Raw genomic sequence first — 14,611 nt, forward strand, 5'->3', positions numbered from 1 at the left:
GTGGCTGTTGGGAAGGGGAGCTCGGGAGCAGTGGCCTGGAGAGGCCAGGAGAAGCCAGGAGAGGCGAGTCGGGCTGCCTGGGGCCGGTCACCAGGGAAATGCACGTGGGGGTGAGCCCGCCTGCGGGTGGGGCTGCAGGCCCTGCGCTGGCACCACCAGCCTGGGCAGAGCAGGTCCTGGTGTGCAGCAGGCGCCAGCCGCTGGTGCTGCTTCCTTGATGGGCATGTCACTGTTAGCCGCCCCGCCTGTCCAGAGCTTGGACAGACACCCTCCCTGCCCTCTCCCAGCTCTCCGCACAGGAGGGGGGCCTGCTTCTGACCTGGACCTCTCTTTGGGCCTATGCAGTGAGCAGCCTTCTCCAGAGTTTCCGCACAGGCCCCGGGGCCCAGGCTGGGCACCAGGAGCCCAAGATGGGGCTGAGCAGAGGCCAGGGGCATCAGGACTCCTTCTGACGGCCTTCGTAGAAGGCGTCTCCTGCAAGGAGCTGCAGCCTATGCTCAGATGTAGGGAGGTGCCCCCTGGGCACAGGGCACCAGCTGCCTCAGGCAGTTTGGGACAGAGTTCTGGATGGGGAGCAATAGGTAAAGATGCAGCCCCCCAACCCCAGGGGTCCTCCGTGTGGAAACACTGTGCTCCGTATAGGCAGGGCCTGTAGTAGCCAGCTCAGGGACTGGCGCCGTGTAGGTGTGACGAAAACAGGTTCCCAGAGGGAGCAGGGGGCCTGGCTGGGCACTGGGGCTCGCCAACAGAAGATGGTGTGGCTGGCCCACAGAAGCTCATTCCTCCAGAGGAACAGACACCTTATCAGGAGAGCACGCCAGAGGTGTACAGAGACCAGCCGGGAGAGGGGGCACAAGAGCTGGGGGACACAGCAGGTTTCAAGGGGTGGAAAGGCTACCTGTCAGGGCCTCCAGGTGCCCAAGGGCATCCTTAGTGTGTGAACAAGACCACAGATAGGACAGAGGCAGTAAGATATAAAATGTTTATTGATGTACATTTTTTTTTCCTCTCATAAAACTTCCTCTGGCTATACTGGGCCACTGTGCTTGTAGGTGGGCTGGGGTGACCAGGTGGAGCCAATGCCCACTTTCCGATGGGGGCTGGAGCCCAGAGGCTGCCGGGATGGTCTACAGGTGCCCAGGGTCCATGTGGGCAGCAGAGGGGACACACCATGTGCTCCAAGAGGCTGCCGGGGCTGGCTGGCATGGAGTCAGAAAAGAGCGCCCCACCCAAGCTGGCTGAAGGTCCTTCCCGTCTCCAGCTGCTCCCCATGACTAGAAATGCACCCATTGAAGTCACCATAGGATACATCCAGCGGGCAGGGATGTCATTTGCAGAGTTGGAGCTACCAGCCAGGTTACCCAGAACCCTCTCCCGGGTGGCACCGTTTCATTCAGGTCTGCCACTAACAGGGACTTGAGAAGATGGAATCGCGAGAGCAGTGGCAGGGAGGAAGCTGGTGGCCTGATCGGTGATGCTGCTGCTGTGTCATTTTCAATGAGGGCTGATTGAAAGGGGCAGGAGATGGACAGAGCTGGGTGGCCCTTCTCTTCTCCTTTCCAGACAAGCCCGTGGCGGGGAGAGCCCCATCCCTTGGGACTTCTGTACAATGGGTCACTGACGGACGAGAGTGGCTGGGAAAGCCTGGCAGGACCACAGGGTCTGTTTGCAGGTGGCTGCATGGTCTCTTGGCCACCCATGGAGCCTCCATCCCCGGGAGACGGAGGCCAGAGGGGCGGCAAGCAGACTTTTCTCCTTGCACTCGGGTACCGGGCACTGGGACACCAGGGTGGCTGCCCAGTTCCTGTCCCTGCGGAGGGTCTCTGGAGGTCCTGGCTGCTCCCAGCCCCGGCCTCCTCTCCAGCTGCCCACCTCTCAAGAGGTGTTCCCAGAGGGGCACTGCATCTCCATGGTGACCGTGTTGGGTGTCCCACCCCCGGCCTCCCCCAGTTCGGCACCATCTCGCAGCGCCCGCTGGAAGACCACCCGGAGAGGCTCCCACAGCCGCTGAGACTTGTCCCTCCCGGCCAGGAAGTAGACGACGGGCTTGGCGCTGCTGTTGATGCAGATACACAGGTCGGTGATGTACTCGGGGAAGGGGGCCGGGATCTGGAAGACCCAGAAGAGGAACCAGTCGATCCCCAGGTAGATGGAGGACACCAGGAACACCGACACCATGGCCAGGATGACGTGGTTGAGCTTGGCGGAGCGCTGGCGCCGCCGGGCCCGGCACTCCACGTGCACGATGAGCGCCAGGCAGGGCAGCACCATGAGTGGGCAGAAGACCAGGAAGAGCAGGATGCCCAGGAAGATGTCCATGTACCTGCAGGCTGGCCCGGAGGCCTGGCGGCCCAGGAACACGCAGAAGTAGTTGTGGATGCCGGTGACCAGGAGCGACAGGGTCCAGAGCAGGGCGCACACTACGGCCGACAGGCGCTTGGGCCGCCGGCGCCAGTACCAGGCGGGAAAGATGACGGACAGGCAGCGCTCCGAGCTGATGGCCGGCAGGAGGCTCACACCGGTGACAAACGTGCAGAGGCCCACGATCCTGGACACGGCGCGGACGTAGTCGGCGAAGGTGCCCAGGAAGCCCCCGGTGTTCAGGATGGACAGCACGGCCTTGCTGAAGAGGTAGCCCACGTCGGCGCTGGCCAGGTGCAGGAAGTAGATGGAGAAGGGGCTCCTCTTGATGGAGAAGCCGAAAAACCAGAGCACCAGCCCATTGCCCACCAGGCCGCACAGACACAGGAGCAGGAAGGTATAGTTCATGACGGCCGGCGGCGGCAGCATGGCGATCTGTTCGATGGTCAGGAAGCCGCGGCTGTAGAGCTCAGGGACCTCGCTCCCAGGACACATCTGTGCAGCCACGGAGGGGGGAGGAAGGCACCCGGTGAGGCCACTGGCACCCACCCCCACCCCCACCCGCACCTGCATCCCGGTGTGCTGGTTCTCCTTACAGACGTGCAGAGCCACGGGCTCTGGAGCAACTACTTGGCTCCAGCGAGAGCAGAAGACACCCCTGACCCCACACAGTGCCTCGGGTCTGGAGCTAGCAGCCTACAGGAGTGACAGTGAAAATGATCCATCGCTCACACTGTGACGACAGGGGAAATGCGACTCTGTAGATGACGGCACTGGATCAAAGGGAAGAGAGACTGTGGTCACGGTCCGGAATAATGTCCTTGATCTTAGAAGATACAGACCGTCTGGGGGAACAGGGGCTTGGGGTCTGCAATTTACTACGTTGGTGCACAAGTCACTGTAGTTTTTGCAATTATTTTTAACCTTGAAACCACAATTACTTTTGCACCAAACTAATGCTTTTAGATAGTTGTGGGAGGAAAAGTCTATCGAGACACACGGGTAGAAAGTGCACGTGGAGGAAGGGTAACCATCACTGCACTGCTGAAGGATGTGTGTGCATCGTGCTATTCCGCCAAGCTCTCTGTATGTTGCAATTTTTCACACTAAAATATGAAAATATTTATTTAAAAAATAAAATCATTTGTAACTTACAAAAAAAAGTGTGAACTTGGCTCCCAGTGGGGTCGGAGACACCTGGTATCAGAGGTGCCCCCTGCTGGGCTAGGACAAGCCTCTGGGTTTCTGAATCCAGGCAACTGGACCTGGTCTGGGGGGTCTCTGAGGAGGGAGAAGGGCTTAAGTCTGCGGCTATTTATCAAGCTGTAGGGAAGCACTTCAGTATTTTAACAATGGCTCTGACAGCACGAGTGCATCCTGCTGAGTATCGGTTTCGCCTGCAGGGTCTGGGCTGGCATATCAGTGCTTGAAGGTGAACCAGGCATGGCAAGGGGCGGGGGCGGTGGTGGTGGCAAACCCGAAAGCACCTGTACTGAGCAAGTGGGCAACCGCTCTGCTCCAGCCGTCATCATTCTTCCCCTGTCCCCAGAAAAGCCAGAACTCTAGATTGTAATGTGACCCTCCTGATCTTTAAATGTTCACATTTAAAAAACACTGTGTGGGCCAAACACAACACATCTACAAGCTGGATTCAGTTCTCAGGCTGTGGATTTTGACCTCTCACTCCAAGTGCAAAGGCTGCCTAAAGCACTGTCACTCCCCTTGCCACACCCTGGCAGACATCGCTAATCCATCCCAGCTCCTTACTACACAGCCTGAACCTGGCCTTGGCCTTGCCCCTCATCTCCTCTCCCCCTCGCCCCATCTAAGGCTAGGTATCAGTCCCAATGCTCATGACTCTCCAAAACAAAACCAGCGGGAAGGTTCTTGAAGCAGGACAATTCTGCCACTTTCCACGTGGCCCCAGCTCTGGCAGAAAGCCAGATTGCTCTCTGGATCTGATACCTCGTAACAAAAGGAGAGAACTTCTGGATCAGGTCAAGGGGAATCTGTAGACAGGGACTGGAGGGTGTTGGCCAAACTTTGAGGAGACGCCGTGAGGTCAGGGCAAGCACTTGACAGGCATCCCATCAGCCTCTAAGTACATTTATTGGCTCAATGTCTCTGTCTGTCAACCCCCAAGCCCCTTAGCTCGCTATTTACTTAGCCTTTCTGGTTGGAGGCCATAGAGTAGTCTCTGCTCACCTGGGGAACCAGACCCAGTAATCCATGAGCCCAGAGGCCTAAACAGGCCTGTGGAGAGCCAGCTCCAAGACCGGGAGTGGACGAGGCCACAGGGCTGGATCTCACTGATCAGATCACTCAGTGCCTCTCCAGGCTGGAAAAAGCCTGCAATCCTCGTCCTCGTCCTTGGAGTCAGAGCGGGAGGGCTGGGTGAGTCACTGGGCGTGGAGCTGCCACCCCCAGACACATACCGCCTTGTAAAAGGCCTGCTCTGGAGCCTGGCCCCCTCCCCAGCTCTGACTTTTCTCTGGGATTTCTGGACACTCCCCCCAGCCAGCGCCATCTCTGCTCCCCTTGGCTGCCACTCCATAGTGGTCACTACTGGAGGAGGGAAATGCCAGGGGCTGAGGTTCAGGGCCCCAGGGAGGGGTCCTGGCTCTGTTCCGACCTCTGGGCTCATCCCAGCCAAACTGCTACACTGGTGGGAGCCTCCATTTCCTCACATGTAGAAGAGGCTGCTTTAGGTAAACTCCAAGGTCCTTCCAACTTGACAGTGTTTTGCCCGAATTCAGAGGGAATTCCAGAGCGTTCGAAGGCCTCTGAGACATAGCGGTCTGGGGGTGAGGTGGGGGCAGAAGGAGTGGGTCAGCCCGATGGGTTGTCAGAAATCTCAGCCTTGCCTGGTGATTGGAGATGGGAGGTAAACCAGAACTCATGGATCCTCCTTGAGCAACCCTGGTAGGGTGGCCCAGAGCGGGCAGTGCCCTGTGGAGCATGTGACATCATGGGCACCTTGGAGCCAGCCTCTCAGGGCCGTGGGAAGTAGCTGACTACCCCATCTCCACAGGGAGGAGATGGAAGGAGGACTCTCGGTAGGTAACAGATGCCCCAAGGTCAGCAGGGGAAGGGAGTGGAGGGCGCCCAGTCCCCTGTGGTGACGTCACTGATGAGGACACTGGAGACCTGAGGTAACATGCCTGGCCACACAGCCCAGGGGGTCCCTGCTGCCCGCCTGTGGGTCCTGAGCTAGAGGATGGGGCCTGAGCAGTGCTGTGCGTATGGGTGGGAGGGGAGATGCTGGCCGCGTGTGCCCCCTCCCACCGCACCCACGCCGCGGCCCTGGGGCCACGGATCCCCCTGCAGTGCCTGTGCGGCCTTGCCTTATTCCTGTTGGTGGGATGGGCCTCCCAGGAGCAGTTTCCAGCCATCTCCAGGCTGGGCGAGTCCAGATTCCTCACAGCTCGGCTCACAGCTCACCCGCCGACTGGCACACCCCACCTGCCAAAGGCAGAAAGGGCCACATCAGGCCAGCTGTGCTCTCCAGCCCCACTTAGACCCCTGTCCCCAGGCCTCTCACCTTAGAGGAAAGGCTGACAAGCAGTCACCTGGCTCCCTCAAAAGCAGGGCCATTTGGGAAGCACAGTGACTGTCCTGCGGAGGCCAGAGCAGGTCACCTCCTGCCTGGGTCCCTCATCCACCCTCTGTTGACATGCTAGTGAGACCTTGCTGAGGAAGAAACCCCTCTCCTTCTCCCTTGGGTGCCAGATTTCTGGAGCCCCCCCATATGTCCTGGGTGCCTCTGTGCTTAGCCTGTGGTGGGCCAGGGGTTCCCAGCAGTCAGGCCCTGAAGGCAGGGAGGCTTCCCGGTGGAGGAGGTCTTTGGCAGGGCCTTGTGTTTGTAAGATGCTAAGGTGTCTGGTCTTTCTCCTATAGGTGCCTTGAAGGCAGGACAGCTGTCATCATCCGCATCATTGTCACCACCATCAATCCCTGTGTCAATGACTGCCAGCTGGCCCACACCCATCATCCCTTTTGGAAGGCAGGTGGGGAGGCTTGGGAGGGGTGACAGTCCTTGGAGTGGGGGCGTCCCTGCCAAAGACTTCCACCCTGGCCAGGCAGTGCTCATTGGTCCTCCTGCCCAGGGGTTCCCTGGAATTGACTCCTGTCCCCCAACCTAAGCTCTGCCCCCCGCAGGCAAGCACCTGACCATGGTGCAGGTGGGGAAACTGAGGCTGTGAGCAGAGAAGGGGCTTTGTAGGGGCACAGCCCAGGCCGCAGGCTGCTAGACCTCTCCTCAGCCTGGAGCGAGCGCTGGGCAGCCCTCTCAGCTCCACTCCCCCGGAATTCCTTCCTCCCTGCTGCAGCAGACGCCACGCGCATCCCACTCCGCTGCCGCCCATCCCTCCCACACTCCCAGTCCGGGGCGGGGCCTCGGCAGGCGCGCCCATTATTGGCTGGGGCGGTAAGCGCGGGTTGCCCATCCCTCTTTAACCCTTGGTTTCCCGGATCTCTCCCCAACGCCAGTGCTGTCCCGAGGCCCCGCGCAGTTGGAAGGCGCCACCCTGGACAGCTGCCCCGGAAAGCGTGGGGGTTGCACAGGTGCCCCCGGGTGTTACTCGCAGGGGTTGGGGGGAGCCCTTGTGCGTGAGAATAAGTGAGAGAGTTTGTGGTGATGCGTGTGCAGTGCAGGTTTGCATGGAGCGGGTGCTAGGAAGTGTGCATCTTGAGCCTGTTCCCTCCCCTTTGAAGTCTTGACTGTAGTTGGGCCACTGTCCCCATTGCCACCGACAGGCATGCTTCTCCCCGCGCTGGGGCTTGCCCAAGCTCTCCTGGTGCCTGCAACCCCAAACCTACCTGCCTCACCCCTTACCCCTCCTGGCCCCAGGTACATCCCCTGCACTGTGCCTATTCTTCTTGGTGGCCCTTCCAGACGTGCACCACCCTTTAGGTCTGGGTTGCCGGCTATCCAGAGCCTCACCCTTTCACCTAGGCAGGTCAGACGTCCAACTACACAGGTGCCCCCAAAGGCAGCCGGCTGGGACCTACCCATGACTCCCAGCTTGGACCCTGCATGTGGTCAGGGCCCTGAGCTCACCTTTGCTGATTGATTCGATGGGTGGTCTCTGAGCCCTGCCCTGCCACTGGCAATCTGAAAAGCTATTGCACTCATGCAAAGAGATCTAGAAGCCAAGTGGACCCCAGATGGGCCATAAAAAGACATGTGTGTGACATGTGCATGGGACGTGTGTGAGTGCATGTGAGAATACTGTGCTCCTCAGGTCAGGATCTGGCCGGTGACAGCTAGCTTCCGCTAAAGCAGACAAAAAAAGAAAAAAGCTGCCAGCTCAGCTCACTCCTGAACCTCCCCCTCAGAACACAAGCCCTAGGATGGGTCCCTGTGGCCACCTGTCTGCCTCCTCCAGGCCTCAGGAATCTCCTCATCTCCTCCCCCCTCCTTCCTCCCCCCACCAGCACCCAGCACCCGGGGCTCCAAGGCCACTAGGTGAGGCTGGCTTCCAGGAGGCCCAGGTGGGAACCATCAGACCCCACTTCTCCAATCCATCTTCCCAGCCCCTTTCTTTGTCCCCAGGCTGCCACCTGGGCTGGGCTTGAGAGCGCTGGCTGTCACTCCCCCCAGTCGCAGAGAGCCAGCATTTTCTCACTCCAGGTCCTCAATTCCCCAGCTCACAATTTGGATTGAAGAGGTTTATGTGGGTGGGGGGATTGAGACCTTCCAGAAGATCTCCAGGCCTCCATCCAACGCCAACACCACATCAGGAGCTTTGGGCCTGGGGGAAGGGGGACGCAGCCACCCAGTCTCCTGTGGCTCTCCAGGCTGATCCCTCCCTGGTGTCCACCCCAGAGCCGGCCCCACAGCTGTGGGAGCTCAGCACCCGATGGAAAGAGGGGCGTGCCCCTAGTGCGTGAGAGCAGTGGGAGCCATCTCACCATGCTTGGGACGCTGCCCGCTGGGTGTTCCCTCCCCACCCGTTCAGGGCTGGACAGCTGCTGGTGAGGGTGGTGGAGCGACAGAGGGGGAGCCCCGACCCACAGCAGGACAGGGCAGGAGCTGGAAGTGGAGGACAGCTTGGCGGTCAGGAACTTCCAGAAGGCCAGGGCCTGCCACATAGGAGGGGGACTCTCAAAGATCCCCAATGTCCCTGGGACTCCTGGAGCCTCAGAGGCTGCAGGAGGTGACAGCCTCTCAGGGGTCTCAGGGCTCCTGCTTGGGGCTGTGTGGTTTCTGGGCGGTGCCTGCCCTGAAGGTGCCCACCTCATTCTCCTCTGCCTGGCCTTCCCCTGCAGCCCCAGTTCCTGGACCTCATCATCAGCCCCCTCCCCCCCACTCCCCCCACCCTGGGCCCCACGGAACTACCTGCAGCTGTCCCTTTGTGGAGGGCTCCTGCGGTGATGCCTGCCTCTGGCTGTGACCCGCGAGGCAGCAGTCCCGCGCAGAGTAGGGCCTGAGCCTCGGAAATGCGAGCTCAGAGTAGAGGAGAGCCCTCGCCTGCCGCCGGAGAAGATGGCTTTGGAAGCAGAACCCGCCCCAAACCCAATTCCAGGCCCGGCGGGAGGGGGAAAGGGAGGGGGGGACGGGAGGGGGAGGGGGGCGGAGGAGGAGGGGCTGAGCGGGGATGAGGCTTCGGGAAGGAATGCCCACTCAGGAGCCCCCCCAGAGCCCCACTGGGAACTCATCTCTCTGCCTGGTGACGTCACGTTGGCCCCTTGCATTCTTGCCAGTGTCCAGCTGTTAATCTCCGGAGCGTCCTGCAGCTCCACAGGGCGGCCCAGGAGAGGGAGCGCCTGGCTGTCCACTTGCCTGGTGCCTTCGCGCGGCTCCAGCTGGGCCTCTCTGGGGCGTGCAGGCCCAGGAGAGGCGGGTCCCACCCGGTGGTTCAAGTGTGCCGAGGGGCTGACAGAGAAGCCAGGAGGCAGAGGGTGAAAGCTCCATGGAGGAGGTGGTGCAGGCGCTTTTGAGAGGTAGACCTGGCAGCAGGCGGTGAGGCCACCCAGGTGGCACCTCACTCCCCCCCCAATCTGCCATGGCCCCCCGCCGGCTTATGGAACCAGGAATTCCCTTCTCCCGGCCCTAATGGCAATCAGATGGTGCAAGTGGAAAATCACTGCGCTCGCCTGGGGCCGAGCAGGGAATTGGCGGCTGTGTTGCCTGGTGTGTGCGCGCGTTCAGCTGGGGGGATGAGTCAACCTCGACTCCCCCCTTCCCCCACGAGCGCCCGCGGGGTCCTGGGGCACCAAGCCAAAGCCTGGGGGTTGCAGTACCCCAGGGATGGCCTGAGGACGGGGTGGTGAGGAGTGGCTTCCCAGGGAGCCCCGCGGGAAAGCCCCCCTGCCCTGGGCCAGCTTTCTCACGGCCCAGGGAGCCCGAGGGAATTCCAAACAGTGCTTTCTCTGCGGGAGCAAATGGTGCCCAGTTTGTGTGTGGGGGTGGGGTGTGGGGGTGCCTCTGTGGGCAACCGGAAATAGAGCCCGGGCCGCAGACCTCCTGCCGGCCCCCCCTGCCCCCCCCCCAGGAACCCGGTGTCCCTGCCCATATGCAAACCTCAGGTGAGGAGGGAGTGTGGATTGTTGTTCCCTGCTTGGCCCAGCTGACCTCCTGGGGCGGGGAAGGTGCAAAAGGAGTGCCCTAGGAGCTCGCTGAAGGGGCTGAGAGGCATCGCAGGCTGCAGGTAGCTGGTGACCCTCCCTTCCTCCCCAGGGCTGGCCAGCTGGGGCCCAGCTGGGCCTCTTGTTTATGTGGGGAGGCCAGGGGGAGGTGGGGAGAGGGTGGGGGAGGCCAAGTCCAGGCAAGTGCCAAGTGTAATTGCATCTGGACACTTAAAAGGAATTGTGTGAAGTGGGCAGCGGCTCTGAAGTCCACCGCCTTATTTGGTATGGAAATTTGTTTCTTTCAAAACTGATGAGAGGTGCTTGTCAGTGGGAAAGCCACCCTTCGCCTGGGTTTGCTGCTGTTCTGTTGCCAACAGGTGTCCCTAAGCTGGAGGCAGGGCTCCTGCAGGAACAGTGGAGAGAGCCCAGCTGGCATGTGGGGTTTCTGTGGCTGCTTCCAATCTTGGTAGTTTCCTTACCTGTCAGGTGGGCCTCAGTTTCCTCGCCTGTCAGGTGGTGAAAAAAAACATGGTCACAGAGTGGCCGTGAGGAAGGGATCAGATCTGGTAGAAAAGTGCTTGTGCACCTCAGAGGGCCCTGCCCAGGCCAGTGTGTGGGCATCATGGAGTCACTCCCTCCCTCCGGCCACAAGGCTCAGGGCTCAGTCCGGCGGTGACTGCCCAGTGCCGGCCCACTCGGACATTGGACACCGTCCCTGCATTGCCACCTCTCACATTCTTCCTCACACTGAATAGCCACCACCCCGCCAACAGGTGCCCTCCTCGGCCCCTCCCGACAGAAAGGAACTTTATTTTGAATTGTCCCCTGCCATAGGCCTCACCGTAGACTCTGTGGTCTCATACCCCACCCCAGGCCACCTCAGGCCAAGATCTTCCCCTGCTGGGGGCTCTGGGCAGGGCTGCCTCCTGCCAGGGCCCACAGCTGCTCCCTGGGTGACGGGTCAGCCCCTCTGAGCCAGCGGGCCCCAGAGCCCCTGCACACACCTCTCTACTGCAGGCATTCATAGAGCACCTGCTGGGCCCCAGGCTGATGAACAGGGCAGGCAAGGAGTCTTCCCCAGGGAGCTGATGGCAAGCCGGGAGGCAGGCCAAAATCAGATGACCCAAACACAAGTAAAACCACGCCTGAACAGAAGGCACCAGGGCCAGGCATACCAGGGAGATGAGGACAGCTTCTCTGAGGAGGTGACAGTGGAGCCCATGGGGAAAGTTGGGCAGGAGTGACTCCGGTGAGAAGGGGAAGGAAGGCATCGCAGCACAGGAAACGGTATGAGCAACGACTGTGTGGTATGAGGCAGGAAGGTGTGTGCACAGGTGATTGGGGGGTGGCTGCATGAGGCCGAGGGGACCCTAAGAGGGCAGGGGTGGATGAGGCGCACGTCCGGCAGCTCTGACTGACCTTGCCCTCTCCAGTCGGAGATCTTGTGCTTCTTATCCCGTTCTCACCTTCCTGCTGCCATTTGTTCCATCTGCTCAGGGGACAGGTGCAGTGGTGCTAACGACAACTACAGCTACCACTTACTGTGTCCTGTGAGCCAGGGCCTGCATAAATTGAATCATTTAATCCTCATAACATCCCCCACTTACGGAGTCATCCAACATGTATTTATTGAACACCTACTATGTGCCAGGCCCTGTTCTAGGTCCTGGGAATCCACTGACGAATGAAACAAGTGAAGCTCCCTGCCTGCGAAGTACCCAGATTCTGGAAATGAGGAAACTGAGGCCCAGGGAGTAACTCTGTGTATCTGTTAGATACCCCCACCCCCACCTCAGGACCTGCACCGGGGGGCTGGGACCTCTCCGTGTCCACATCTCTCTCCTGGGCATGGAGCATCGAGATGTGAGGAAAGCTCCGGAGCCCTGGGATCCAGCGCTGGCTCTGCCTCTGATGAACTTCGGGAAACCCCAGTTGTGCCATGGAGAGGGTGGTGGGGTTCGGTGGTACCCCATCCTCTCCTTTCACTGTAGCTCTGGTAGGCTGCTTCGTCATTTTTCTCAGCTGGTCTATCGAGATATAATTCACATTCCAAACAATTCGCCTCTTGAAAGTGTGCAATTCAATGGTTTTGGTGTATTCACAGCTGTGCAACCATCACCGCAATCTAATCAGAACACTTTTGTCCCCTCCCCCCACTCAAGAAACCCCATACTCATTAGAGTCACCCCCTATTCCCCCATGCCCCAGCCCCCAGTGACCACCAGGTACTTCTGTCTCGATGGGTTTGCCTGTTCTGGACATTTCATAGAAATGGAATCACACACTTTGTGGTCTTTTGCGTCTCGTTTCCTTCACTGAGCATAACGTTTTCATGGTTCATCCATGTTGTGGCCTGTGTCAGTGCTGCATTCCTTTCTGTGGTGATAGGCTGGTTTTTTAGGTCTGTGTGGTCCCAGGCCCCTCTCTCTTCTGTGTGGCTGAGATCCTCCAAGAGACCAGGCAAATGTGTACATGGTCTGGGTCTCAGGTCAATCCCTGAGGCCCTTTGGTTTCAACCCTTGAGATAAAAAGTCTCCAAGGTCTAGCTAGCTTTCCTGATGGGGCAGGGTGAGTAGGGTCCCTTCTCCTCCTCTCTCCCCTCCTCCAGCCAGGCTGGACCATCTGTGATAGAAGGTGCATCTTGGGATCTCTGGAGAAGCCTACATTTTCCTCTGTCCCACATGTGGGAGACTGGCTATTTATTTGTCCATCCATCCATCCATCCATCATCCACCCATCCATCCATTCATCCATCCATCCACCAGTCATCATCCATCCATTATCCATCCATCCATCATCCATCCATCCATCCATCATCTATCATCCATCCATCCATCCATCCATCATCCATCCATCCATCCATCATCTATCATCCATCCATCCATCCATCCATCCATCATCCATCCATCCATCCATCCATCCATCCATCCATCCATCATCTATCATCCATCCATCCATCCATCCAACCATCCATCCATCCATCCATCATCTATCATTCATCCATTCTTATCTTCATTCAACACATAGTTACTGAACACCAACAATGTTGATCCTGGGAAAAGAATGACGGAGGATCCAGACATGAGGGGAGAGGCCAGTTGATAAACAGAAACAAGTGAACAGAAGAATTCCAGCGGGGATCATTGCAGTGAAGAAGACGAGCAGTTGTGGTGATAGTAAAGTACATGGTGGGCGAGGAGGGGGTGTGGCATAGGCTGGATAACGGCTTCCTAAACATTTTGATGTCCTAACCCCCAGACCCTGAGACTATGTGCCCCTCCATGGAGAAAAGGACTTTGCAGACGTGATGAAGCTAAGGATCCTGAGATGGGAAGATGAGTCTGGATTATCCAGGAGGCTCCGTATAACCACAAGGGTCCTTACACAAGGGAGGCAGGAAGGTCAGAGTGAGACGTGATGATGGAAGACCCTCAGGAGATCAGGCGGGAGATGTGGTGACTGAGGAAAGAGGCTGGAGGAACGTGAAAAAGAGGCCACAGAGCCGAGGATGCAGGTGGCCTCCAGAAGTTGAAAACGACAAGGAAATGGATCCTCCCCTAGCGGTTCTGGAAGGAACCAGCCCTGCAGACACCTCGCTTTTAGGCTTCTTGTCTCCAGAACCACAAGGGAATAAATGTGTGTTGTTTTAAGCCACTACGTCTGTGGTCATTTGTTACAGTAGCAGCAGGAGGCTCATACAGAATGACAGATAGGCCTGTTGATGAAGAGCAGGCTGGAAGCACTTTCTGCTTGAGCTGAGCCCTGAATGGGGGGAGGACGAGGAGCCAGTTACTCACTGAGTCCACAGGAAAGCATTGCAGGATAGACAGCAGCAGGTGCTAAGGCCCCCAGGTGGGAAAGGATTTGGTGTGTTAAGGGAACAGAAAGGGTGGCTGGAGGGCAGGAGCATGTGATAAGGCTGGGGGTGGGTGGGGCCTCCGGGTCCCTGCAAGCCCCAGGGTAGTGCCACCTCCTGGAACCACAGATGGGATGTTCCAGGCACTGGGCCTTGGCTGGTTTCCTGTCTTTCTAGTTGGAGACTCTGTTCAATTTCCAATTCCTCACTTCCCTGATGTCCAGACACTTCCCAGCTGTGTCCACTTTTCTCCCTTCCCACGGCCATTCTGCTGGTGCAGGCCTCTGGCACCTCCTGCCCCGACTCCTTGCCGGTGGCCTGGCCTCCACTCTGCCCCACTGTGCGTGCTACTCACACATCAGAAGTCCAGCATCGTAGCTCCACTGCCCTGCCCAGCTTAAACTGCATGGCCAACCGTGATCTCAGCTTCGGTCCCCCTCTGCTCATCTACACCCCTCCTCCTTCCCCTCCACACCCACCCCTGCCCGAGCAAATCCCAGTTGTCATCAGTTCACCATCACCCCTTTCAGTGGGTCATTGTGACACCTGCGAAAACTAGGCGGTGCAGGGCAAGAGTCAAGCTGCTAGCAGCAGTCAAGGTGGCTGCCAGACCCTCCTGGGCACTGGTATAACAGACTCCTGACTAAGGGGTGGGGGAGTAGGAGGCAGGGAGGCCAGGGGTGGTGCTGCACTAAACCCGAGATCACCTTCTGGAGTTGGGTTCAGGCCTGCCATTGGCACATATGTGCAAATAAAATGAAAATGTGCCTTGACGCCCATCAAATTAGTCACAGTTTTCCCTGGCACTAGTGCAGAACTGCA

The 14,611-nt window shown here is 58.8% G+C and overlaps 1 protein-coding gene and 1 long non-coding RNA gene across 14 annotated transcripts; one reads left to right on the top strand and one right to left on the bottom strand.

Annotated features, from left to right (window-relative positions):
* Positions 1–968: 968 nt before the first annotated feature.
* Positions 969–9,274, bottom strand: LOC109460357 (mas-related G-protein coupled receptor member F). 9 transcript variants are annotated; one of them, XM_074336853.1, is made up of 4 exons: positions 8,702–8,840; positions 8,275–8,445; positions 5,706–5,823; positions 969–2,856 (listed from the first exon to the last, which is right to left on the bottom strand). In XM_074336853.1, the coding sequence occupies exons 3-4, from the start codon at positions 5,751–5,753 to the stop codon at positions 1,876–1,878; spliced, it is 1,029 nt and encodes a 342-aa protein (XP_074192954.1). In that variant the 5' UTR covers positions 5,754–5,823; positions 8,275–8,445; positions 8,702–8,840; the 3' UTR covers positions 969–1,875. The 9 variants fall into 9 exon arrangements, with proteins under 9 accessions (XP_074192954.1, XP_074192953.1, XP_074192955.1 ...); XM_074336852.1 differs by having other exon boundaries at positions 8,275–8,395; positions 8,702–8,839; XM_074336854.1 differs by lacking the exons at positions 8,275–8,445; positions 8,702–8,840 and adding an exon at positions 9,146–9,274.
* LOC141572298 (uncharacterized) lies at positions 6,834–13,587 on the top strand. 5 transcript variants are annotated; one of them, XR_012497665.1, is made up of 3 exons: positions 6,834–6,924; positions 12,961–13,114; positions 13,192–13,587. It is a non-coding gene; the product is annotated as an uncharacterized LOC141572298 (long non-coding RNA). The 5 variants fall into 5 exon arrangements; XR_012497662.1 differs by lacking the exon at positions 6,834–6,924 and adding an exon at positions 9,167–9,306; XR_012497664.1 differs by lacking the exon at positions 6,834–6,924 and adding an exon at positions 10,146–11,220.
* Positions 13,588–14,611: the final 1,024 nt, after the last annotated feature.

The sequence above is a fragment of the Rhinolophus sinicus genome, linkage group LG06, assembly GCF_036562045.2.
Source record: "Rhinolophus sinicus isolate RSC01 linkage group LG06, ASM3656204v1, whole genome shotgun sequence".
NCBI lineage: Eukaryota > Metazoa > Chordata > Mammalia > Chiroptera > Rhinolophidae > Rhinolophus > Rhinolophus sinicus.